The sequence below is a fragment of the Mytilus galloprovincialis genome, chromosome 13 (genome assembly GCF_965363235.1).
Source record: "Mytilus galloprovincialis chromosome 13, xbMytGall1.hap1.1, whole genome shotgun sequence".
In the NCBI taxonomy this organism is placed as follows: domain Eukaryota; kingdom Metazoa; phylum Mollusca; class Bivalvia; order Mytilida; family Mytilidae; genus Mytilus; species Mytilus galloprovincialis.
The window spans coordinates 70,207,390-70,234,414 of record NC_134850.1 but is presented as its reverse complement, the minus strand read 5'-3'; the positions used below and the strand labels follow the sequence as shown (position 1 = coordinate 70,234,414).

The 27,025-nt window shown below is 31.8% G+C and overlaps 1 protein-coding gene across 1 annotated transcript; it reads left to right on the top strand.

The window, feature by feature from the left end:
• The first annotated feature begins 540 nt into the window (after window positions 1-540).
• On the top strand, window positions 541-17,489 carry LOC143057958 (cytochrome P450 3A41-like). The gene is made up of 14 exons (XM_076231430.1): window positions 541-702; window positions 3,456-3,552; window positions 4,225-4,277; window positions 5,135-5,231; window positions 6,312-6,428; window positions 7,341-7,426; window positions 9,140-9,288; window positions 11,264-11,379; window positions 12,427-12,526; window positions 12,980-13,137; window positions 13,623-13,711; window positions 15,616-15,753; window positions 16,368-16,530; window positions 17,209-17,489. The coding sequence occupies exons 1-14, from the start codon at window positions 629-631 to the stop codon at window positions 17,281-17,283; spliced, it is 1,512 nt and encodes a 503-aa protein (XP_076087545.1). The 5' UTR covers window positions 541-628; the 3' UTR covers window positions 17,284-17,489.
• The last annotated feature ends 9,536 nt before the right edge of the window (window positions 17,490-27,025 follow it).

Below are 27,025 nucleotides of genomic sequence, written 5' to 3'. Positions count from 1 at the left end.
TGTAGTTTTCTATGTTTTGTCTTCTGTACTATTATTTGTCGGTTTGTCTTTTTATTTTTAGCCATGGCGTTGTCAGTTTATTTTCCATCTATGAGTTTGACTGTCCCTCTGGTATCACTCGTCCCTCTTTTGTAGACCTACTGCACACTTATTCAGTGATCTCTCTGATCTTGATGCTTTATATCGTCATCTCCTCTAAAAATGACATAAAAAGATAAGATGAATGTTTAAGGACACATTTGCCCTATATCGTTGCAACCACAGACCTAAAACAAGTAAATACTTTCATGAAATAGAAAAACAAGTGTTTACAAAATCAGTTTTATTAAACCCAAAATGTATCACCGGCTTCAAGTCGGATGGTACATTTTTAACCTTGAAAAGAAGTATAAAGTTCGAGCGTTTACGGTACCTGCACTTTTACATGTTTTACAATGTCTTTCAAAATAACATATAGTTCATTTAATGATACCACATCGCTCACCATTAAAGGTAAGATGGACATTACCTGGATACGTGACTTGATCAATATATTGTCATACTTCTATTTATACATTTCTAGTTGTACTTATATTACACATTGATAATATTATGTGTAGAAAAGAACAATAAACAACAATACATACACATGGATATTCTTGGATTTGTAACCGTACCAGGCTGGGTACTTACAATAATCATCATAAGTATAACTTTATATTTGTAAGTATGTCTTATTTGATTGTATAGCAACAAGGTCAAGTAAATTATGATGAAAATAATAAATAATACTAAGAAATTTGCGTTTTCTAAATTTACCGTCATCAAGCATGCTTATATCTAACCATTGGACAGCCAAGGATGCATATATACTTAATAATGATCTGTTAATTGTTTTTCTCAATACATGAATAATTGTGTATGCTACATATAATATGATGAGCTACTTTCGCTTTGTAAACAACAGCGTGACAAAATAATCGATATATCTATTATTATACATACTAAAAGTATTTAGGGGCTAGCTGAAGGACGCCTCCGGGTGAGGGAGTTTCTCGCTGCATTGAAGACACATTGGTGGCCTTCGGCTGTTGTCTACTCTACGGTCGGATTGTTGTCTCTTTGACATATTTCCAGTTTCCATCCTCAATTTTATTAGTGCAGAACTACTCATTCATATTCGTGAATATGTTAATGATTAGTTTTATGTCATGATATTTTAACATGTTCTCCTTTGCTCACCTCAAGCATAAGCTAATATATGCATCATCATGGCCAATTTTCGGTCCGTGTTTAAGGCACCAACGTTGACGTAAGGTGATGTATGAACCGTATAACTGTTCGGATAAGGGAAAATTACAATAATACTGAAATCAGAGGAAAATAAACTGGAAAGTCCCTAATCAAATGGCAAAATCAAAAGATCAAAATGCATCAAACAAATGGATAACAAATGTCATATTCCTGACTTTGTACAAAAATTGTTACATGTAGAAAATGGTTTTATAGCTAGATAAACTTATCACTTGCATAAAAGTCACATCTAACTACAATATATTAACACTGATGTGTGAACAAAACAAAGATAGACAATAGGTTGAAATGTCAAAAATAGGGTATATCAGTCAAAAACAAGGAAATGTTTAAAAAAAAAAAGAAACACAAAAAGGCATATAGACAAAGGAAATCATAAAAAGTGAAAGACAAGAACACAAAAAATGTGTACTACATAGAGAAGATGTGGTATGAGTGGCAGTGAGACAACTCCCCATCTACGTAACAATTCATAAAAGTAAACCATTATAGGTCAAGGGCCTACAACACAGAACGTTTGATCACAACGAACAGCAAGCTATAAAGAGCCAAAAAAAATACTTGTGTAAAACTAATTAAACGGGAAACCAACAGTCTTATTTATATAAAAACACAAAAGAGAAACACTTATGAACCACATAAAAAGACAACCACTGAACATAAGATTCCTGGCTTTGGAAAGGTGCAAAAAATTGCATCGGAATTAAACGTTTTAATGGTACAAAACCTTCTCCCTTTTCTGTATAACATCACAGCATAGAGCGACACACTATAGAATATCTATTGGAATGACTTAACTCAATCAAAAATATAGTAACACACATTTACTTACAATGAACGAATAAATTTGATCTGTGATACCATGTTAATATTACTCAATTTATTTCACTTGACTGGGCGGAGTTTATCCAGTTCGCTCATAATAAACCAGTCCATCTATAGATAGGTGTTTTAGGATACACTCATCAATGATCTGTCCAGTCATTCTTTTGTAAATTCCTTTCAGGTCACTGATAGGTGATTAGAAATCAGTAATAACTATAATGGCAATCATCGTAATCACACACATGTTCAAATCGACTGTCCTCATGCAAATTAAAAAGTAAGCTCCGCCCGATCAGTTGAAATAACATTGGTAATACATAGTTAGTAAAAAGGGAAGATTAAAGTAAAAATATAAAATCGCTGTGAAATGTTAAACAATTAGAAAAACATCAACTTTGAAAAAACAATTACGTCAAATTATACACAGTTAAATGAAAATAATTTGGTTGTTAAGAATATTTCTTCTTCTGTCTATATAATCTTCCGTTTAAGGATACCAAAAAATGTCTTGTATGTCAATAAAACTAATCAAAAATTTGGTATATGTGAGGTGAATATCAACAATAAAAACATACAATAAATGCTCTATAAAACTTTGTGTTCTTCACGTAAAGGTACAGGAACAGTACTGAAGGAGAAAGAAATAGATCAGATACATGTCAACTTTAGCTCTTTACATGCCTTTTGAAAAGAATACAAATTTATAAAAAAGAAGATGTGGTATGATTGCCAATGAGACAACTATCCACAAAAGACCAAAATGACACAGACATTAACAACTATAGGTCACCGTACGGCCTTCAACAATGAGCAAAGCCCATACCGCATAGTCAGCTATAAAAGGCCCCGATAAGACAATGTAAAACAATTAAAACGAGAAAACTAGTTCTGTTTTAATTTGCTTATGAAAAAGTCGATATTACTTCTACTGTAAACAGTATTTAGAGATCTAGTTACTACATTGTTAGATAGTCTTTATGGCATTACAACCTAAGGCGTCGTCATGTATGATGTTTATGTCGTTATTTATAGATATTCGCTATGGCATCACAACCTAAGGCGTCATAATGTATGATGTCTTTGTGTTTATTTATAGATATTCGTTATGGCCTCACAACCTATGGCGTCGTAATGCATGATGTCTTTGTGTTTATTCAAAGATATTCGTTATGGTATCACAACCTATGTTGTCTTTGTGTTTATTTATAGACAATCGTTGTGGCCTCACAACCTATGGCGTCGTAATGTATGATGTCTTTGTGCTTATTTATAGACAATCGTTATGGCCTCACAACCTATGGCGTCGTAATGTATGATGTCTTTGTCTTTATTTATAGATATTCGTTATGGCATCACAACCTATGGCGTCGTAATGGTGTTCCAGGACCTAGACCAACGCCTTTCCTTGGAGTCCTACCACTTATTAAAAAACATGTAAATATTTTATGTTTATTATTTTGTTTTTAAGGCCAGCTGAAATGGCTAAAGTTAATTTGTATGTAAAAAAATGTTAGAGAAATTGAAATAATTTTCAAAAGACATATTGCATATGAATGGATGCAACGAAACGACAGTGGTGTAACAGTACAACATTAGAACGAACTATAAATATCATTTGAAAAATGCTTAACTCATCAGAATGGATACGAATAACAATACATCTAACAAAAACGCAGAGTGGATATAAAAAAGAACATGTGGTATGATTGCCAATAAAACAACTCTCTACAAGTGACAATAAGACACAGACATAACAACTATATTACGGACTTCAATAATGAGTAAAGCCCATACCACATAATCAGCTATCTACTTGTTCTATTTGGTAAAGTCTAAGACTGCTTTACAGAGATACATGCATTTCACATTGTCTGTATCGAGCTTCACCTTGAAAATATATTACATGTAAATTACTAAGAAATATAAAATTCATGCAGGATTTAAAACAAATATATCTATCAAAGTGAATGCTTCACAACGAATTTAGAAACTATTACTATACATAAAAGATTTTAAGAAAACTCTAAACACTCTACTTTCAATTGTAATAATTCTGGAAGTTTTACAATTTGTATTTGCTTCTTCTCAATTTATGTTTATTCCCAGGGACTAGCAAAAGCAGACCTGGAACTTGTAACGAAGTATGGATCAGTCGTAGGGTGAGCATTTGATTTAAATTGTTTCTATTCATGCACCTCATACTGATCCAATGTATATATACTAATAACATTATCGTCTGTATTCTAAAATACTGTAATATCATTTGATATACCTAAATGTATACTATAAACAAGTGTAATATAAAATGTACATGTAAGAGGTTAAGCTATAGCTAGTTATTAAACCCGGTTAAACTCATCATTTTCTTTTGAAAATGTTTGTACTAGTATGACAGTTGTTTTATATTCGTTCCAATGGTTGATAAAGTTTAACGTTTGACTTTGCCAGTTTTTGAATACTTCCAATGTTAAATTTACCTAGACGTTACCCAGTATATTTGTGTTACTTTGTGATTTCGATTTTGATTAGCATTATGTTTTTCTGGTCTGTGCGTCCATTCGTCCGTCCATTTGTTCGTTCGTCCGTCCGTTTGTCTCGCTTCAGGCAAAAGTTTTTGGTTAAAGTTGTCAAGATTGTTTTTGATGAAGTTAGAGTTCAATCAATTTGAAACCTAATACACATGTTCCTTATGATATTAATTCCAAATTAGAGTTTTGACTATATTTTCACGGTCAACTGAACATAGCAAGTGATAGTGCGATTGGGGCATCCGTGTACTATGGACTAGTTTATTATCTTTTATCTATTATGAAGTTAGGTATCTTTGTTAGTACTTTAGTTTTATATACATCAAAATACAGACCTTATCTTGATCCTCTACTACAATCTAACAAATTATGAGTTGTTGACTTACCGTTAGAGTACAGTAGCTTGGGTACACATAAAAGAGAGACGAACGATACCAAGGGGACACATTCAAACCTACAAGTCAAAGAAAGATATACATTTTTTTCAGAGTTTACAATGGTCTTTTACCTGTGTTGTTGGTGACTGATCCAGTAATGATCAAGGAAATTTTCATAAAAGAGTTTTCCAATTTCACAAATAGACCTGTAAGTTTTGTTTAATTTTAAAAATAAAAATATGCATTCTTTATTCACATCTCACTTCATCAATACTTTTTGTAAGTAGAAATAGAGTTTTTCAGTCAAACTTACATATGTTGATCATTTACACCAATCAAACACGAGTTTCTCAAAATTACAGACCATTTAAAACAAGTTGACATACCCACAAATTTTGAAGATTCAACAGATAACAACTACGACCGACAATCCCGATGGTCTAGATGTACACAAGACCCCTTAGATCAACGTAAAACATATCATCATGAAAGCCTGCCGAAGCACAGGTACACATTTTTGGATTACCAGTTTCACACAGGTTCAAATTGGGCTAGGTCTTACCAGCTCCAAACAGGTACACATGTGGTTAGGTTTGAACAGTTTGGTTCAGGTACACATGTGGTTAATTTTGACAGGTATCACACAGGTACAGATGTGGTTATGTTTTACAAGTTTCACACAAGGACACTTGTGATCAAGTTTGGCCTGTTTCGCATTTACATACACAAGTCATCCCCCTTTCATTAACATAAGGTATAAACAAAGGCTCCGTGTTGTAAACCCTATAATTGTTAACCTTAAAAAAAAAATGTAACTTGGATGGAGAGTTGTCTCATTGGCACTGATATAACATCTTCTTATTTAGGCATACAAAATATCGGCAGATTGAACATACAATGAGTAAACCTGCACATATGATCACATATCTGAAGCAACAGTAATGGTCTAGACACGCATCTGGTGCAGTAAATTGGTACTATTAAATAAAGGTAACAGTAGTATAATGTAAAAAAGAAGATGTGGTATGATTGCCAATGAGACAACTATCAACAAAAGACCAAAATGACACTGACATTAACAACTATAGGTCACTGTACGGCCTTCAACAATGAGCAAAGCCCATACCGCATAGTCAGCTATATATAATGCTGTTCGAAATTCAAAATCGATTGAGAGAAACCAAATCCGGGTTACAAACTAAAACTGTGGGAAACACTACAAATATAAGAAGAGAACCGCAACAGAAAAGAAAAAATGTAATAAATGTACAATTTATACTATTTTTAGATTCCGTTCAAGATGGACAAAGAGACGGCATCTGGTGTTGGTACAGCCTTCGATAACCATTGGAAGTTTCTCCGTAGTACACTTTCTCCTACATTCTCATCCGGGAAACAAAAACTGGTAAGTTGCTAAATTCCAAAACAAAACTTCTTCAAGTAAACAAACCAGAAATGATGTACCATCAGTATGAAAGGATGTTTCCGTATCTACATATTCTTCTTTAACTAGGAAGGACCATCAATCACAAAAGGTTCAGTTTGGCATCCTTATATAAAAACCCCTCAAATACCTTTGCAATTTTCATTATTTATTAAAATATGTTTTTCTCCGGTAATCTTTATTTTATTTTACATTACAAAAACTTCTATTCTACATGTTCTAGCCACTTACATGAGTTTTTACAAAATGTTGAAATCGTCTAAAAGGCTAGTATGCGATTGATTCTTATATAATAAAAAGTAATTTCATACCATGGTTTGCACAAAGATAAATTTGGTCAATATTGCAAAATATTTAATAACCATGATTACGAAGAAGAAAAACAATCATTGAAGAAACCAGGTTTATATAACATGTATAATTTTAAACCAGAAACGCTTGTTTCGTCTGCGTAGGATCTAGACTTATCAGTGACTCTCAAATCAAACGAGTAAAAAGGCCATAGTGTTCAACGGACTTGTGGAACATGGTAAACTGAATATTCCGAAAGGTTACAGCTAGAATAATCATCTATTATTGACATGACATTTTAGATAGATGGATAGTATTTTATGCCATTTATGTCTGTAACATGTAAAAGGATGTTAATTGTCAAAAAAACGTGTACCCTTTTAATAATAACATTTACTTGCAAACATTATCAAAATTAAAAAGAAAAACCATCTACACAATTTTGTATATTCAAAACAATCACTATATTATAAAGTTGTTGTCCATGTACACATACAATAGTTAAAAGCACTCATATAAAGAACATGATTACATTACTTCATTTTTAATAATTGAAAAAAAAACATGTTTGCAATATTCTAGATGGTCCCCAAAATACATAGATGCTGTACAGACCTAGTTGAAAACATCCAACAGCAGCGAGAACAAGGACACGTCGACATGAAGGAGTAAGATAGTAGTTCTTATGTTTCCCAGTATTTAACGTTATAATTACATACGGAAATGCCCGCTTTTATGGTTCATTTTCATATTACAACCCTTGATTTTGGATTTGACAATTTCTGAGTTATTTTCCCTAAGGTTGAAGATCGTATTCTTAGTGTTATGGTTTGTTCGACTGTAAATCTTCATTTTTCACCTCAATTTATATTTTAATTTATTTACTGTCTTGATTCATAAAAAAGTGAAATAGTCAAAGAAGGCAAGTATCTAATTATATCGAAAAGTTTGTAAATTACGTTAGAAGAGTGATGTTATTTCAAAGTCGGTATCATTGTTCAATTCAAGGATGTTTGCTGATCATGTTTAGGAATTTTTGTCAGATTTCCGAAATTCTTATGGTTTTATCAATTTTAATGCCTCAAAACTTCTTGCCCTTTGACCGCAATTTTTCTTTTTATAAATCTTTTACATGTATATTTATCAGCCATTTGTTAGTCTTATAAAAGAGGGACGAAAGATACAAGTTGGACAGTCAAACTCATAAATGAAATTAAACTGACAACGTCATGGCTAAAAATGAAAAAGACAAACAGACAAACAATAGTACACATGACACAACATAGAAAACAAAAGAATAAGCAACACAAACCCAACAAAAAACTAGGGGTAATCTCAGGTGCTCCAGAAGGATAAGCAGATCCTGTTCCATATGTGCCACCCGTCGTGTTGCTTATGTGATAACAAATCTGGTAAATAGTCTAATTCAGGAGGTCACATTCATGAAAGGGAAGGAGATTGTAGTTACGACGTAAGGAACATATCCAATATCATTAGTGAAACGGTTATTCCAGAACGGTCAACCAATTTGTGATGGCGTCCGTAAAACTTACGAAGGGATGATTTCAACTTCACCATTTGGAACTCTTGGTTTAATAGCGTCCTTGTGAGCAGCAACCCTCTATCAAGAAAATCATGATAGGAAATGCAAGCACAGGAATATCGTATCAATTGGGAGATATATACCCCGTATGCAGGTGCTGATGGAATGATGCTACTTAGAAATGGAAATTTCATAATTGGAAAACTGAAATCATCTCTTTTGTGGTAAAGTTTTGTTTTCAACCGACCCTCACTATCATTTTATTTTAATAGTTTTTGAGAGCTTTAACTTGTCAATGATAAAGCTATGCAAAATCAGTAAAGAACATTTTATCTGCCAAAATTTTATTGGCTAATATCTCGAAATCAAGCACATTGACATCTATTTGTTGTTTTTTTTTTTCGCTTTTTAATTTCTTAATTAATCCAATATAATTATATGCTAGTGTTATGGAAAGCTATTTTTTGTGAAACTCAGTAGCGAACTTCCTTAACCTATTCTGTCTATGATGTAACAACTTACAATAATAGCTGCAAACACACGTTTGCGTAGATGTGCATGTCAAATTCTTTTGAAAACATGTACAGTTTAATAAACAAAACACAAGAAAAAAAAGACAACAATAGTATACTGCTCTTCAAAATTCATAATAATAAACCGATTGAGACAAAAAACAAAGAATAAATATGATTGTGTCCTACATCAATACATATATGTACATGTATATATATGCAAAACGTAAAGGACCTGATCTAAAATTCACTAATTTGAGGAATGGTAAATATTGATTTTGTCAAGTAGAGTTTGATTTCACATGTTCATGTATTGTTTACTTTAGAGTATGTGGAGCTTATACTATGGATGTTATCGCTAGTACTGCATTTGGTATAGATGTCAATTCACAGAAAGATCCAAACAATCAATTCGTAAAGCACGCAAAAGAGGCAGCTCTTGGACAGATATTTAAATTTAAATTTCTTCTTATTAGTAAGTTTTCACATACAATATATCATTTTATTAAAAGGTATAAAACAATACATTGTGAAACCTCAAAAGAATTTTTTAAAAGGGTAAGTTCAATAATATGGACCAAGAAAAATTATGAACTATATCAATAAATGGACGACTGACAAATATATATTATATTCCTGACTTATTGTTGGCTAAATAAAGCTAACAGTAGTATACCGCTGTTCAAAACTCGTAAATCGTAAATCGGGATAACAAACTAAAACTGAGGGAAACGCATTAAATATAAGAGAAGAACAACGGCACAACATTAAATTGTAACACACACAGCAACGGACTAAGCATTAGACAAAATCCGATGAGAATAACCAATATAACATTAAAACCAAATACATGAAATTGGGATAGAAAAGAACCGTGACACGTCTTATAGTAATGTGAATTTACACTCAAATATAGGAGAAAACAAACGACACAACGGTAACATAACGTAAAAATGTTACACACACAGAAACGAACTATGATATAACAATGGCCATTTTCCTGACTTGGTACTGGACATTTTTAAAGAAAAAAATGGTGGGTTGAACCTGGTTTTGTGGCATACCAAACCTCGCACTTTAATGGCATTGTTAAATATAACATTAAAATGACAACATAATAATACAGGACTACAATACAAATAAATAGGAGAACGTATTAGGCAAAGAAACACATGAATAATAGACAACAAAAGGCATCAGGTTTGAAATTCAATACGTCAAAAACGCGCCTCGTCCTCACAAGACTTACCAGTGACGCCCAGATATAAAAGTTCGAAAGTCAAAAAAAGGTACAAAGTTGTACAGCTCTGAGGATCAAAAGTTGAAAAAGGTTGTGCCAAATATGGCTAGGGTTTTCTGCTTGTGATAAGAACATCCTTATTATTTAGAACAATTTATGCTATTGAAAAGAGTAAATTTTATCAAATGAATATAAAAGATATACATGATAAACTGACATCTTAACTAATTACTGAAAACAAAACCCGAATACATAATACATTGAAGACCAACACAGAAAATAGACACACCCGACTTAGTTAAGGCCTCAACGCAAAAAGGCACAAAAATTACGTCACGCAGACATTTGAATTTCTGAAACAGCACAAAAATTACGTCACATTTGAAAAACTATATCTCAAATTTAAGATAGAAATAGGATTGACTGGTTTTACTAATAACTAATCATGTTGATCTCATTGTATGACAGCTATTTATAGCTCTGTTATATTGATAAAATTGAGTGATCAACCTAAACAGATATAGTTGGTTAACGTGATAAAAGTGTGACCCAGCAGCCAAAATTGGGTAAACATACATCATAAATATAAAACTTAACTGACCTAAAACATGTTGTTAATAGTACAATAACTTAGAGTTTCATCTCCCTCAAAAAGAAGTAACTATTGATTATTTTTTGTCTTTTCCTTTCGATTAGATTCACCCTAGTAATGAATTTGATTTCTAAAAAATATAGTCGGTAGTATTCTCGATACAAGTTATTTTCTGCACACTGCACATAGCATTATGCGTATAGATTGCACGAAAAACCGTATTCTCCTAACATTCATGATTCCTTATTTTTATAATAGCGAAGTAATCACTAACCAATCAGATGTGAATCAAGACATCTTAGTTACATATAAAAATATGTTATGCATCAAACCGAGTTGTCTGTCTAAATATAATCATGCCCAAATATTTAGATGTTATTGTTTGATTGGTAGTATTGTATATTCCTCCATTCAAACAAACAAACCAACAGTAAAGAAAATAGGAATATATTAACACCACGAATATCAGACACATGCTTTATCTAAAATGAAAACAGGTATAACAAGTAATTGTCTTGTATTATTTCATTATTTAGCCAAAAACACAGAAATATTTTCTTTGAATAAGACACTTTATTCTAGTAATCATGTTTGCATGTCATATTTTGTTCATTTCAGTGTTGTTTCCGTTTTTGAAAAACTTGGTTTCCGTGCAATTGTCGTCGAAAGCAGTTAATGATTTCTTCAAAAATGTTGTAGATTCTGCAATTGAACTAAGAAAAAAAGGACAAGAAGTGTGTATATTTAACTCTTATAATTACATGTTATATACATCTTAAATATATAAGTGAATATGGTACTAAGGATGTTACAAACAAGAACAAGGTTTGCGTCATATTTGTATTTTTTTCTCAAAATTGACAGAGATCGTGGACTTCAAACTAGAATATATGATAAACATGATGATCTTAACGTCCCATTTTAAAAGTAGCATACCCTTTTTTTCATCTTACGACATTTTCATGTCTCAGTTAAAAGGTTAACGCTCGTGCATGTTTACTCTATACAGACTTCATTTACAGAAAATCCATCCGTTCGTTCGTTAGTTCGTCCGTCCGTCCGTCCGTTCGTCCCGCTTCAGGTTACAGTTGTTGGTCTTGGTAGTTCAATAAACTTGATACTTGGTAGACATGTTCCCTATGATATAATTGTTCTATTTTAATGCCAAATTACAGATTTTCCCCCAATTTTCACGGTTTACTTAACATAGAAGATGATTGTGCGGATGCAGCATCCGTGTACTGTGGAAACATTCTTGTTTGGTCGGTTTTTCTTGCATCATAATTAATATGTCAACTATATTTGATGTATAAAATTATTTTAAGGTGTATTTGTTTGTCTCCAGGGTTTATTAAACCTTGACCTCTTTGTCATGGTTCATTGATCAATCTAAAGTTTTCCTGGTTATGTTTGTTTCTTAGATCTATACTATGTGCAACAGATAAATGCTATTTGAAGTATATTTGGTGTATGAAATGATGGTGTACATGTATTATCAATTTGGTTTATTTGACCTTGACGTCACTTTCTTGGATCATGTTAAGATTATGTGATATATCTTATAAAGTTTTACATTTAGGAGTTCAAACATAATAAATATCAATAGTCAGTAAGGAAGGCGAGACATTTCAGCGTGTGTACTCTTGTTTATATACATAACCGAAACACTGACTGCATTGAAACATAATTAACATTTCGAGCTTTACTTAAGTTGATAATACCAATTTGACAATGCTCTGTATATTCTTAGCATCATGTTGTATTACTATATATTTCCTAAGGTTTACAACGATTTTCTACAACTGATGTTAAACGCTCGCCATGATGGTACACAGTCAGATTACTTTACCAAGGGGGATGTTCAAGAGTTTAAAAATAGAGGTAAAGTACTTGCAGTTTTATTATACCTCTTGAAGTAATATAAAGAGTTTAAAAATAGAGGTATAGTATTTGTAGTTTTATCATACCTCTTAAAGTGATGTAAAGAGTTTACAAATAGAGCTACAGTACTTGTAGTTTTGTCATACCTCTTAAAGTAATGTACACAATAGCCAGAAGGAATATCTCAAAGATGCATTCTGTGGGTATTTAGAACACCATGATTATTTTCTAAGTCCTCTGTAGTGATTTTAGTCAATGTGAAATCTCTTTATCCCGTCTTTACATATCTTGTCACTTGAAATTCATTAACTTAACGATCAGTTTCCTTTACAGCAATCAACATGAATGTAGGAAAATATTCTGTTTAAAACCATTGAAAACTTACAAATGTGCGGAAATTGTTTCATTTGCTGCCATTTAAATTCATCAGATGTATTTATATATTTTATACAGGATTGAACAATATAGAATTAAAAGAAAATGCTGTGACGTTTTTCATTGCTGGGTACGACACAACAGCTAATACCTTGTCCTTTGCGTGCTATTGTCTAGCCACTAACCAAGACGTGCAAGGCAAATGTATTGACGAAATAGAAAATGTTCTACAAGGTGTAAGTAGTCGTGAACGTTGATCGTATTTAAATAATGGCAACAGTAGTTTACCACTGTTCAAAATTCATAAATCGATTGAGGAAAAAAAAACCAAATCCGGGTTATAAACTGAAACTGAGGGAAACACATCAATTATAAGTGGAGAACAACAACACAATAAAAACTTAACACTAAAATGCAACACACATAGAACGAACAATTTTTAAATACTTTTTAGCATTTTTAATTTGTTTATAACAATGTTATTAATGGTTGTGGTTACAGCAGGAACACCGTTGGTCAAACATGCACAGTAGTCAGTATATATGCAAAAATAAGTAGATATTATACCGATATGAAAGAACTACTTTAGAACTTCGATGTTATTGATACAGACACTAGCAAATCGCTAGTCATATCACCTATAATTATATTTCGATCACTAGTCATAACTCATATAATTATATTTCAATCTCTAGTCAAAACAGCTATAATTATATTTTAGGGCACACCACAGATGGAAGACCTTGTCAAATTAGAATATTTAGATAGATTTTTTAATGAGGTACTTCGCCTCTACGGTGCAGCATCAAGGTAAAATAAAAATGTAAAATCACTAAAATACCGATCTCCGAGGAAAATTAAAAACTGAAAGTCCCTAATAAATAGCAAAAGCTCAAACACATCAAATAAATAGATGACAACTGTCATATTCGGCACAGGCATTTTCTTAAGTCGAAAACGGTTGAGTAAACCTGTGTTATGGCTTGTATAATAATCTTTTGAAAGATATTGACTTATAATACTATAATTGTTTTTTAATTGCTACACGGTGTTCCTGTATAAAAAGGTTCATATGCGAAACGTAATATTTCGAATATACCTAAGAGGGCTCCTGGGTATAAATCATTTTTTTTTCTAATATAGCATTTCGCTATATTTTTTTATAAGTGAACTTTATCATATACTTAAAAGCAAAATGAAATAAAAAATGGGGTCACCGTTTATTTAAGCTCACAATCTGCCTCCGGAAGAAGCATACATTTTTGTTAATGTCCTTTTTTCTGTTGAACTAATAGGAGAAATAGAGGTAATATCGAAATAAAAAATAACCTAATTACAGGAATCGCTTAAATTTTACAATTATTTAGTTTATGTGCAGCTTATTTGAAAACAATAATAAAAAATATAGGTCACCGATGAGTTAAAAAAGATATTTCAAATTTAATGCCATAAAAGGGCATTTTTGCACCAAAGGGAGATAATTTGGAGCTTTTTCAATGACATAAACATTTTAAAAGTCATCTGGGGCCAAACTGAATCGTTTTTTAGGGTTGATGTTTGTACCATATCATTAAGTAACAACGAATAGTGTAATAAATAAAATTTGTAATGAAAAAATAAAGGCTTAATTTTTTGCTGAAATTTTTGTACCCCCGAGCCACCTTAATATAATCGGTCACGTATATTTGATAAATCAGCATAACATGTATAATGATTGTAAGGTGTACATGTCCGTCATTTAGCTGAACTCATTTTCATGGATCATTGATAAAGTAAAATATTTTGGGTTATTTGTGTTCAAATTGTTCAACATAAATTATAATCATTATTCGCAAAGCGGACAAGACTTTTCAGCATGTGCAGTCTCGTCTGTTAATAAACTAATCGTAAAAGGTTAAAGGACTCTAAGCATCGATTGTTTTTCGACTACCAATACATAGATGGAAATTCTGTTTGTGCTCATTACACACTCAACACATGAATCGATACTACATATGTTTTACCGTCACGATTACGAATCATGATTACGAATCACGATAATGATTGTCACTACTATTTTACATTTTTACACAGCCTCATATCTAAAGATACAAGAATAGTCTTTTACATTGGAATTTTACCGAATGAGGTCACAATTTGTTATTGTGATATTGTGGCGCTAGCAAATTTGATTACCAGTTTATAAATGAATATATCAGGAGAGGCTTCCATTGTCAACGTAATTATATGTAGTCTTCGTACGGTGACCTATAGTTGTTAATTTCAATGTCATTTTTGTCTCTTTTGGACGGTTGTCTCATTGAAAATCATACCACATCTCTTTTTTTTTATATTTGTTCCTTTTTAGGTTTATGAGACTTAAATAATTTTGATTAAAATTTGAACACATATTTCTGAATGTTTGGCTTCGAATACTCTGAAACTTCGCATTTGGTTGACAGTTTTGATATGAGCGTCACGACTTATTTTTTGGAAAATGAAACGAACGTCTGCTTACCACATTGTACATGTAACCATTGTATTGTAAATTGATTTTTAACAACCAAATTGTCAATTCCGCTGATAGTGTATGCTTTTTTTTTATCCAAGGTGTATGTATCTAAGTGCATTTTTTTTTTAGTCAGGCTAAATCGTCAGTAGGATCATTTTCGGTAAATGTACTGTTTAAATTTGAAATAATCTACACACTTATATTTTATTTTAAAATTGAATAGATTTCACCGAGCTGCAAGAGAGGGTATGACAGTCTGCGGTGTTCATATTCCTAAAGGTGTTAATGTTGGTGTGCCTGTTTATGCCTTACATAGAAATCCTAAATACTGGCCGGACCCGGAAAGATTCGACCCGGATAGGTAAGCTATGTTAGTGTACATATATATATATACAATTGAAATCCTTGACATTAAAAATGTATTTTATATACCACAATTCAAAACCTCGACTACACATTCCAGAGGTAAAACTTTACATACATATTTTGAATTAAGATTTAAAACATTATTTCTTGGTGAAACTTGATTGAATAGTACATAATAGTAACTTTGAAGTTTCGGGATTGCAATTTGTTTCCAATGTATTAGTGGTAAACTGACATGAAAAACGTTATCAAAGGTACCAGGATTATAATTTAATACGTCAGACGCGCGTTTCGTCTACATAAGACTCATCAGTGATGCTCAGACCAAAATAGTTATAAAGCCAAACAAATACAAAGTTGAAGAGCTTGTCGTGACCCAAAACCCCAAAAAGTTGTGACATATACGGCTAAGGTAATCTATTCCTGAACCATACACTTATGACATTGTACTTTCATGGCCTTTTATAGCTGACTATACCGTAGGACTTTGCCCCATTGTTGAAGGCCGTACGGTGACACATATGTGTTAATTTCTGAGTCATGTTGGTCTATTTTGGAGAGTTGTCTCATTGGCAATCATACCACATCTTCTTTTTATACTTATTGTAGGTTTACTGACGAGAACAAAGCTAAAAGACCAGAGTATACATTTGTTCCATTTGGTGTAGGTCCAAGAATATGTATTGGAATGAGATTGGCATTGATGGAAGCTAAAATGGCGCTAGTGTTTATGTTACAGAGGTTTACTTTTTCACCCTGTAGTGAAACAGAGGTAATATAAATAAAGCCAACAGTAGTATACCGCTGTTAAAAGGTCATTAATTGATTGAGAGGCGAAACAAAAACCGGGTTAAAAGTTAAAAACTAAAACCGAGGATACACATCCACTTCATGAGGTTAACAACGAAACAACTTAAATACTAAAGTACAACAAAAACAAACGACAATTCAACAGATTTAGAACTATTGGATAACAAATGCAATTAAACTTACTTTAAAAAAAACAAAATGTGAGTGTATGTTATACAGCTTCCAACTTAGAACCGGTACATTTTTTTCTTCTATACTAATATGATTGAGAACCAGTTATATTTTAATCAAACAGCAATTCTGATGAATTAAAACGGCCTGTCAATGGTCCTGAAATCTGTCTAGTAACAACAAATATTGTTATAAGAGAGTACATTACATTGACTGCTTTTCCATGCTTTCCACTGCAGAGTTGGATCCTGCTATTGGACAACGAGGTATACATTGTAATTAAACATACATGTTGTAATGTAGTTTACTTTATTTTATTGATAATCGTATGCAGCTAATCAACTATGTTATTCTTCAGTGTTTAATTAGATTTTACGTCAGGCAGCTTCGACGAGTTCTTATCTTAAACACAACATAACTTCCTTTCTTTTTTATACTGGTACCTTACATATGCTACTAAACCTTTCAGATCCCTGTCGAACTGGAACAAGGAGCAATAATTCGAGCCAAGAACGGAATCAAATTGAATAACAACAAACGATAGAAACATTACATGCATTGTTATATGTAGAAGATTTCAAATACTAGCATACTATATATCAATAGTTATATATATCTATGAAAGTGAACCTAATATGTGAAAGAAATTTACCCTCCTTCCTACGATTCTACAATCGTATTCGGAAGAAGAAGATATCTCCTTTTTTTATATTGAACGATATATAAATAAACTCATCATAGATACCAGGATTCAATTTTTTATTAACACCAGACGCGCGTTTCGTCTACAAAAGACTCACCAGTGACGCTCGAATCCCAAAAAGTTAAGAAAAAGTACCAAGGTGAAGAGCATTGAGGACAAAATTCCTAAAAGTTTAGCTACGGTTATCTATTCCTGGGGTAGACAAGCCTTTAGGTTAGTATTTAAAAAATTCGAAAGTTTTGTTAACAGTTAATTTATAATTATGACCATATGGATTATAAATCATGTCAGCACATGCACATGGACGAACAGATTAAACTTATTTATTTACGAAACGAACGAAACGATGTAATAATATTGATAATCAAAGAATATGAGATAATATATACATATATGTCGTTTGTCTCAATTTTACAGAAACAATGACAACCCTATTATAAGGCCTATACATCAATAATTGAACATTAATTGCCCCAATGGTTCTACACAGTGCCCGAATGTTGCTCGTATGGATTTTGACTTTGTCTGTGTACTGTTCATATATATAATCTATGGTGTTGAATGTTCTTCGACTTTTAATTTGATTCGGCCTCATGCTGTTTTGATTCGAGTGTTACTGATATGACTTATGTAGGTTAAAGCGCTTGTAGCGTGGAAATAGTTATCAATAAATACCAGGCTTTTAATTTGATTCGCAAGACACGCGTTTCGTCTAATAAAGCCTCATCAATGACGCCCAGATCAAAATAATTAGAAAGGCAAATAAGTACAAAGCTGAGGTAAATTGAAGATCCAAAATTAAAAAAAAATGTGACATCTACGACTATAAAGGTAATATATGCCTAGTATAAGGAAATCCTAGTATTACGTTCAATTCATACTTTTGCAAACAGTAACTATTAAAAAATGACAATGCAATTGATCTTCATATCCATACCAAAGTGCTTACAACTGGGGTGGTGATTCCATCGTGGACGAAACGTCCAACAGCAGTGGCATCGACCCAGGAGTGTAAATCTATAGATTTATAGAGTTTATGAATAATAAACATTTATTATCATAAGCCTCCTGTCTTGAAACAATTTAAAAAGAACAATCATCTTTGTTTATCTTTCTGGACCTTTATGCTCTGTCAAAATTATACTGCGCAAGTTCAGATAACAATTTGTTGTTTGTCGAGCATAGTTCATGTGATTACATATGTTACCCCAAACAAGTTGTCCAAACAGGACGTCATGGAACATATCTAGAATGGCCAACTTTAACGCCAAAACATGCATCTTATCAGCACATATTTATCGGCTTTAGTGAATCTTCTTTGAACATACATATTGAATTTAGATATGCATACATGTACTATTTGACATTAACACAGTATGAGGCTTTACAAAAATCAAAGTATGAATAAGTGTTATCTTTCTTTGCCCTTAACTATATACATATTATCAGACGTTTATCGTAATTTCGGCTGCTATGGTAAAGAGAAAATAGATATATATGGTCTTATATAAAATCGACTACAATATCGCAGACTTAAACTGTACCCCAAACACGTGACAGATTTGGTGATATTTTATTCAACCTCACGGCTCAAGATTTACGATAATATTGTTTTCGGTTTTTCAAAACAGCATTAATTGTTTATATGGAAATGTCAAACGCTATATTGAAATAAATAAACTGTTTTAATTGCATTTGTCTACATGTGGGAGCTACTATATTGTGCTATTAAAATTGCCTAACAATGTACTTTTAAAAGTCAAATTATTGTATAAATTTATAGAGTTTATGAATAATAAAATGAATATAATGTGAAAACCTCCCATTGCGTGGTGATTAGTCTAAAGTACATGTTTAGCTGCTAGTATAGTTACTTATAATTTATTTATTGTTTAAAAATTGTAATGAACATATGGACTGAGTATAAAAATTGATGTCATGCTCAATCGATTGAAGCTAAATGTATATAAAATATTACATAGTAAAACACTTTAGACTACTATTCTCTAATTTGGAAGGAATAAAATAATGTCAAATTAAATTTCAACGAGACAGTAATTTCAAAGACAAAAAAAAATATCAAACCGTAATTTCCAGCATGTGATAGGAGGCAAACATGAACAAAAATGAATCCCGCAGCGAATTTGTCTCTTTTGTAAATGATACTGTACATGTGTCACCATCCATCTTAAATACTGAATATATAATAATCATATCATTGAGAGGTTTAGCACTATAAAACCAGGTTCAATCCAACATGTTCTTCCTTTGAAAATGCCTGTACCAAGTCAGCAATATGACAGTTGTTGTCCATTCGTTTGATGTGTTTTGTCATTAGATTTTGCCATTTCATTTAGGACTTTACGATTGAAATTTCCTCGGAGTTCAGTATTTTTGTGATTTTACTTTTTATAAGTCTTATTTGGGCGTGCAAAACGTGCAAAGGAATTTTGTTGAACATAAAAAATCTATCATGTAAGGTTACACGACTGAATGAACGAGCTTTTTTTGTCTGCCATGGTTTACAAAACGAAAGTATTACCCAATGTCAGTTGTACAATAACTGTACGAGTTTGTGTTGCCCATCATGATTGACCGGTGCTCTATTGATGACGGTTGCAAGAAAACATCTTACAAACAATTACAATAAAATCAAAACTCGTTTATTCTTACTGTGAGTGTCTGTTCTTTATGATTTAAGTATTTAACCTTCATTGGTATTTTTAAAGCAGTGAATCAATGTATAATCATATAATCTTAGTATTTATAAAGCACTTACACGCGAAGAAAAAGTAAAATAACAAAAATACTGAACTCCAAAAAAATTTTAAACGAAAAGTCCCTAATCGAATGGCAATATCAAATAACAAAACACATCAAATGAATGGAAAACAACTCTTTTTAAAATATCAAACTTCATGTATGATTACAGCAAATATGAAAGCAACCATCAATGTTGTATCTAACAAATATATATGATGAAGTCCTTTAGTTAGATATAAGAAGATGTAATATGAGTGCCAATGAGATAACTCTCCATCCAAGTCATAATTTGTAAAAGTAAACCATTATAGGTCGACAAAATAGAGACTTTGCTTTTACCGAACATTAACCTTTAGAGGCCCAAAGATAACTAGCAAAAACACATTTCAACGGGAAAACCACCGGTCTAATATAAATGAAAAAAAACGCGAAACAAGAAACACTTATGAACATCATCGTCAAACGACAACTACCGAATATCCGATTGTTTATGTATTAATCTGGACAGGTGATACATAAAACGGTTAAAAGGATTCCCCATCAATGAAAGTATAAAATAGACCACTTCAAAGTCAAACACTAATTTCCAATTAAACAAAGATAAAAAACAAGGAATAGAAAGCCTTACTTGGTTCTAAAAATATTAACATTATTGGTTATATATTTCAACTTGTTTGGCTTTTTAACTATTTCGATCTGAGCGTCACTAATGAGTCTTATGTAGACGAAACGCGCGTCTGGCGTACTAAATTATAATCCTGGTACCTGTGTTAACTATAAGTCGTACATGTAGACAAGTCTGCAGCTGTTTCTAGAGACTTCAGAATCATAGTAGAAACTAAGAAATCTTAAATTCGTGTCTAAAGGCATTTCTCATTGATGTCAAGATTGCATCTTTCATATACTAGACCACATACAATATTTGTTTTAGGATTTTCCAACATCAAGGCTAGTGATGTATCATTTTATAATATCTAGATATAATGCATTTCAACGGAATGATCGTGTATAACTCAATAGAGTATCATATTTACCAAACAGAAATCTACGCGCTCCCTATTTATCAAGTTTGATCGAAGCGATTTCAAAAGTAAAATGACAAAAATACCGAACTCCATGGAAAATTCAAAACGGAAAGTTTATAATCCAATGACAAAAGCAAAAGATCAAACGCATTAACCGAATGGTTAATAATTGCCATATTCCTGATTTGGGACAGGTATTTTCTTAACGCTACATCATATATAACGAACTCGAATAAGTTGTTTACTATGGGAACATGAACATAGTTACAAATCACAAATATCAAAAAGAGAACTGAAAACATTATTGTGTTCATATAATTATAAAAATAATAGACATCAACTATTTCTACTTAATTGATGTGATCACATGGATTTTGTTTGTGATATAACTTTAATCCTGCTGAATGAAAAGTGTTAATGATTACAAAGTATAAAAACCATTCAGTGAGATTCCCTTTTTTTCTGTTGGTGTATTTTGACCTGCGGCCGTTCAGCCACTTCCTGTTTGTTGATCGTTCGAAATTTTACAAAACTGATTGCACTAGAAACATTTTCGTAAACATTTTCTAGGCTGATATACAAGAGAAGGATTCAGAATTTTCATATCCATCCATCATGTTATAAAGATTAATCCTTCTAGGGTTTTCTTATTTGTGATAAATTCCAAATTTTACCTCATTAATTCTCAACGGAAAATAGTCGTCAAACTTACCTTGGTTCGTACTGAGAAGTTTTTGTTTGTTGGCGGTTTGATAATGTTTTTATTGTAACGAAAAATGCATGTATATATCTACCATGTATTCACTTCCTGTTTGATGATATTTTTAACAAAACCCACTGTACAAAGACAATGTATTTGTTGGAATCTTTGATAAATAAAGGCAACAGTAGTATACCGCTGTTCAAAACTCATAAATCCATTGACAAAAAATTAAAATCGGGGTTACAAACTAAAACGCATTAAATATAAGAGGAGAACGACACAACAGTAAAATGTAACACACGCAGCAACGGACTAATTAAGCATTAGACAAAATCCGATAAGAATAACAAATATAGCATCAAAACCAAATACATGAATTTGGGATAGAAAAGTAAAATGAATGATCAGTTATACGTCAATATACATGCTACGTCTATTAATCACATACAATAATGCTGGTCCAGAGGAGGTATTGGTCCATGTTTCGTTCGTTTTCCTTTATATAATATTTTAAAGGTACTTAAACAATATTACCCAGCTAATCTCATGTGACCTAAAAGAGGGACGAAAGATACCACAGGGACAGTCAAACTCATAAATCGAAATAAACTGACAACGCCTGGTTAAAAATGAAAGAAAACAAACAGACAAATAATAGAACACATGACACAACATAGAAAACTAAAGAATAAGCAACACGAACCCCACCAAAAACTAGGGATGATCTCATGTGCTCTGGAAGGGTAAGCAGATCCTGCTTTTCGGACTTTACAACTGTTTCGAGTCCCAAAACAAACTTTGGTTTCACTACTTGAAATGTCACCTAAATGGCTATTCATACTTTATATGATTAAAATGGCCACCTAAAAAACATTTGTTAGCGCATATTCACGAAAGATTAATGCACTTATAGCAACACTTACTGTTTACATAAGATATTGATTTGAATAGGCTATAATAGAATATCATTGTTGTTTAGAAATCGAAACTGATATGAAAATAGTTTTAATTGTTCTTTTTTTACCCAAAGTAAAATAAACACCTCATTATTTAAATATTCAACTTTAAGCGTTTTGTCTACTGTTGAGTTTTTCTGATCATCGCTTATTTATTCTTAATCTTAATATTTTTTTGTCGATAAGATTATTTGTATTGTCATAGGTAACTTATGCATCGTGTTGACCAAATAAGGTTTACCAGCATTACGCTTTATAATATATTAACGAGATATTCGCGTAGGCTATTGAGTATTTGGAGTCTAAACATCGAGTCATTTTATGCGTGGTAAAATACACTAACTAATTACCTTAGAATGTAAAAGCTGTAACTAAAGTTTAAACCTCATTGACCAAAAACAATCACAGAAATAAAAAATTAATATGCAAGTAAGAATTCAATTTAAATGGTGAACAAGGACGCCGACAATAAAAAAATCCCCTCTTATTGTACCTTTTAAACATGTAGTATAATTTTCATTAAATTTATTAGCATTGGATGAAAATATGAGAATGCTCAAAACTAGACATGTGAATGTATGAGACGTTACACGATTAAAAAAAAACTCATCATAGATACTAGGATTGAAATTTTGTATTTGCGACGGACGCGAAAAAAGGGCAAAATAAAGTACGAAGTTGAATATTCTAACTGAGTTATGTTAGTTGGTGATTAAATGGAAGAGAAAAAAAATATGTAATTATGAAAATATAATGAAGTTTGTACGATACTTTGTCTCAAGGGAACCATGAATACGCCATCTAACGCATTTTAATTATCAATTTAATATTTTATATGAAGAATGCATAATGAAGGAAACACATAATCGTCCTTATTGTCCATAAATTTCTTAATCTTGTGGAATTTAATCAAAATAAATATTGAAAAAAAGCACACCATTTTCTAATGCTGGATACTGTCAGGTTCAACAAACAAATGGATGGCCGTTTATCAGTTCTAAACTCTTGAAAAATAAGCTATCAATTTATTTCTATCAATCTATACGAACTTATTTACACGATGTAGAAGAATCTACAGCATATCAAATTATTGCCTTACTAAATAAAACAAGAGATTAATAACGACACTATTTCAATTGAATTATGGTCGACTCCATATGATCGAGCGGGGAATTATTAAATATATCTCATTTTATTACGGATACTGTCCGTTCCCGTTTATCAAATAAAGTCATTATTTTAAATATTGCTGTACATTTAACAGATACTTGATCATATATTCATTCAAATAACAAATAAATGAATGTCGATGAACTGTCGTTGTCCAGTTTGAACATCGTATTAGTTTACCTAAACAAATATGGTTTTTGTCTTCCGAGATTCGTTTGGTCATTACTTACCAAATATCCAATAACTTCTGAGGATATATTTTTCTTGTTTTGAATCTCCCTGACCGTATATATAATTCTTCCGTGGTAAACTCCTGTTATTTCAAAGTGAAAATCATAATTTGCAGCTTTAAATTTTGGCAAAATACCATTGATTCAAATTTGTCTGAATCTTTTTATTAACTGTACGCAAATTAAAAAAAACCTAGGCAAACACAGGATAAATTAATCAATGTATTGAAGTGTCTTTTTCATATGGCACAATAATTTAAAAAGTTATAAACACATATATTACATTAGTAAGTCCAATTCCCTTTCTCACTGATGATGAGGAGTTGGATTTGAGTTTCGTGCAGACCATTAGATATGCAAAGAAGATGTGTTACGGATGTCAAAGAGACAAATCTCCACAAGAGATAAATGACACAGTCATTAAGTCAGTTTTATTCGCACAGGTATAAATATACTAAGATCTTGGAACATATACTGGATATGAATCAAAGACTACCTAAACGTACACGTATTAATGACAGATCAGGGAAAAAAACACTTGTTATTTGAAGCCCTCCTTTTCTTTACAGAACGTCAGGTAAGCTAGACAAATTCCGCAAGCGAAACAAAAAAACGGCTCATATTGGATCCCCTTTAACAAACCATGGTCTAAACATTTCAAGTTAGACAAAAACGTGTATTCAAGGAAATTTGATCAATGTATATCATGTATATTGACTTCAATCTAAATAAATTGCGCTGACTTTTTTCTGACTAATTGACATCTATATCATATTTATTTGATGTATCGTAACAGCGTAAATCAATAAAACCACATATCAGATTGACTGATAACTTTTGCCGCCTTTTTTCTTCACATTTTCGCAATGAAATCAATAATGAAGTTCAATTTCATAATCGGTCTGTTGATGTATTAAAACCTAAAGACATACTGTCCAATGCTACCGTTTAGAGTATATCATAGTTACAGTTGATTACACGCACCTGTTGGAATAGGTACCATGGCTTAGCATATTTTTAGCAAGAAAATTCATATTTTGTAATAAATCAAGTCATACATTTTACAATATAATGGTATTCAATGCGACTGTCATACAAGAAAGTGACGAACGATTTCAGAGGGAGAGTCCAACTCATATATAGAAAATAAACTGACAACGCCAATGCTAAAAATAAAAAGACAATAGACAAATAATAGTACAGAAGACACAAAATAGAAAACTAAAGACTACGCAAACCATACAAGTGAGTTTGGATATCTGTTTATTTCTGAACACACTTAATTTCATATCTCGTATTTATACCCTTCATGGTAGATCCTTTATTTTTCGTAAAATAACATACTGACAAATCTATAAAAAAAACTGCAATGTGCAATGTTCGATGAAAGCAAGGTTTGATAAGCAAAAAACTTAATTATTATGTTTCCTTTGTTGTTACAATGGCTACAAATAACGAAATTGTAGTTCACGCATCATTGTAAATCTAACGATATTTTATGAGACTATCAACAAAGTGAGAGGTTTAGCGCTATACAACAAGGTTTAAACCACCATTTTCTACATTTGAAAATGCCTGTACCAAGTCAGGAATATGACAGTGTTTGTCCATTCGTTTTTTATGTGTTTTGTCGTTTGATTTTGCCATGATTGTGATTATGGACTTTCCCATTGGATTTTCTTCTGAGTTCAGTATTTTTGTGATTTACTTTTGGTACAAATAAAGAAATTGTATAGACAATCCACATACTTACAATCCCTATTTACTCTAATATTTAAGAATTTAATGGTAAACAAAAGAAAGATTACTGCTAGTTGTAATTTCTCTAAAAAAAGAATAAATAAAGGTAATAAAGTTTGTTATTAGAAGTACAAATATAAACCTAATGAAAAACCAAAGAAAAAAAAAAACACCATAGCGAGCTCCAAGGAATTCAAACCGGGAAGTTTTTATCAGATGGCAAAATCAAATCTATGACTTCGGCTCATACGGGATTAGTTAGGATCATCAAGTATGATAAGACAATACTATGTTATATAGATAAACTCCCTTACAGACACTTTTAGATGAAACAATGAATTAAATATTGTCATTTTTTTCATGCAATGGATTTTAAAAGCGGAAAATTGAAATATCAATTTGAGATACGCTCTCAGTTAAGTTCATTTTTGTCAACATTAGCTTAAAATAAAAGCTGTTCACTGGAATCTGTATTCATGCTACCTTAGGTTAGTTTTTTGGGGGTTGTTTTAAGCAGTAGCTTAAAATATCAAATTGATGATAATAAACGTGACAATTTTAATGTTTTTACTCAAATTTCAGTATTTTTGTTATTTTTGTTTTTTGATACACGGTTGATATAACTTTATCTATATATTTTTAATGTAATATATCTATAGATATAGAAAGATGTGGTATGAATGCCAATGAGACAACTCTCCATCCAAATAACAATTTATAAAAGTAAACCATTATAGGTCAATGTACGGCCTTCAACACGAAGCTTTGGCTCACACCAAACAACAAGCTATAAATGGCCCCAAAATTACTAGTGTAAAACCATTTAAACGGACAAATGCATATTAATAGTCATTTCAATTCTGTTTAGAATCGCCTACAAGTATTGTACCTTTTGGAAAGTAAATCTTAATTTTGATTGCATAACTTTCGTATTTACGTTAGTACGTAATGTAGCATTTCCATCTGTAATCATTCAAATTATGGTTTCTAGTATAA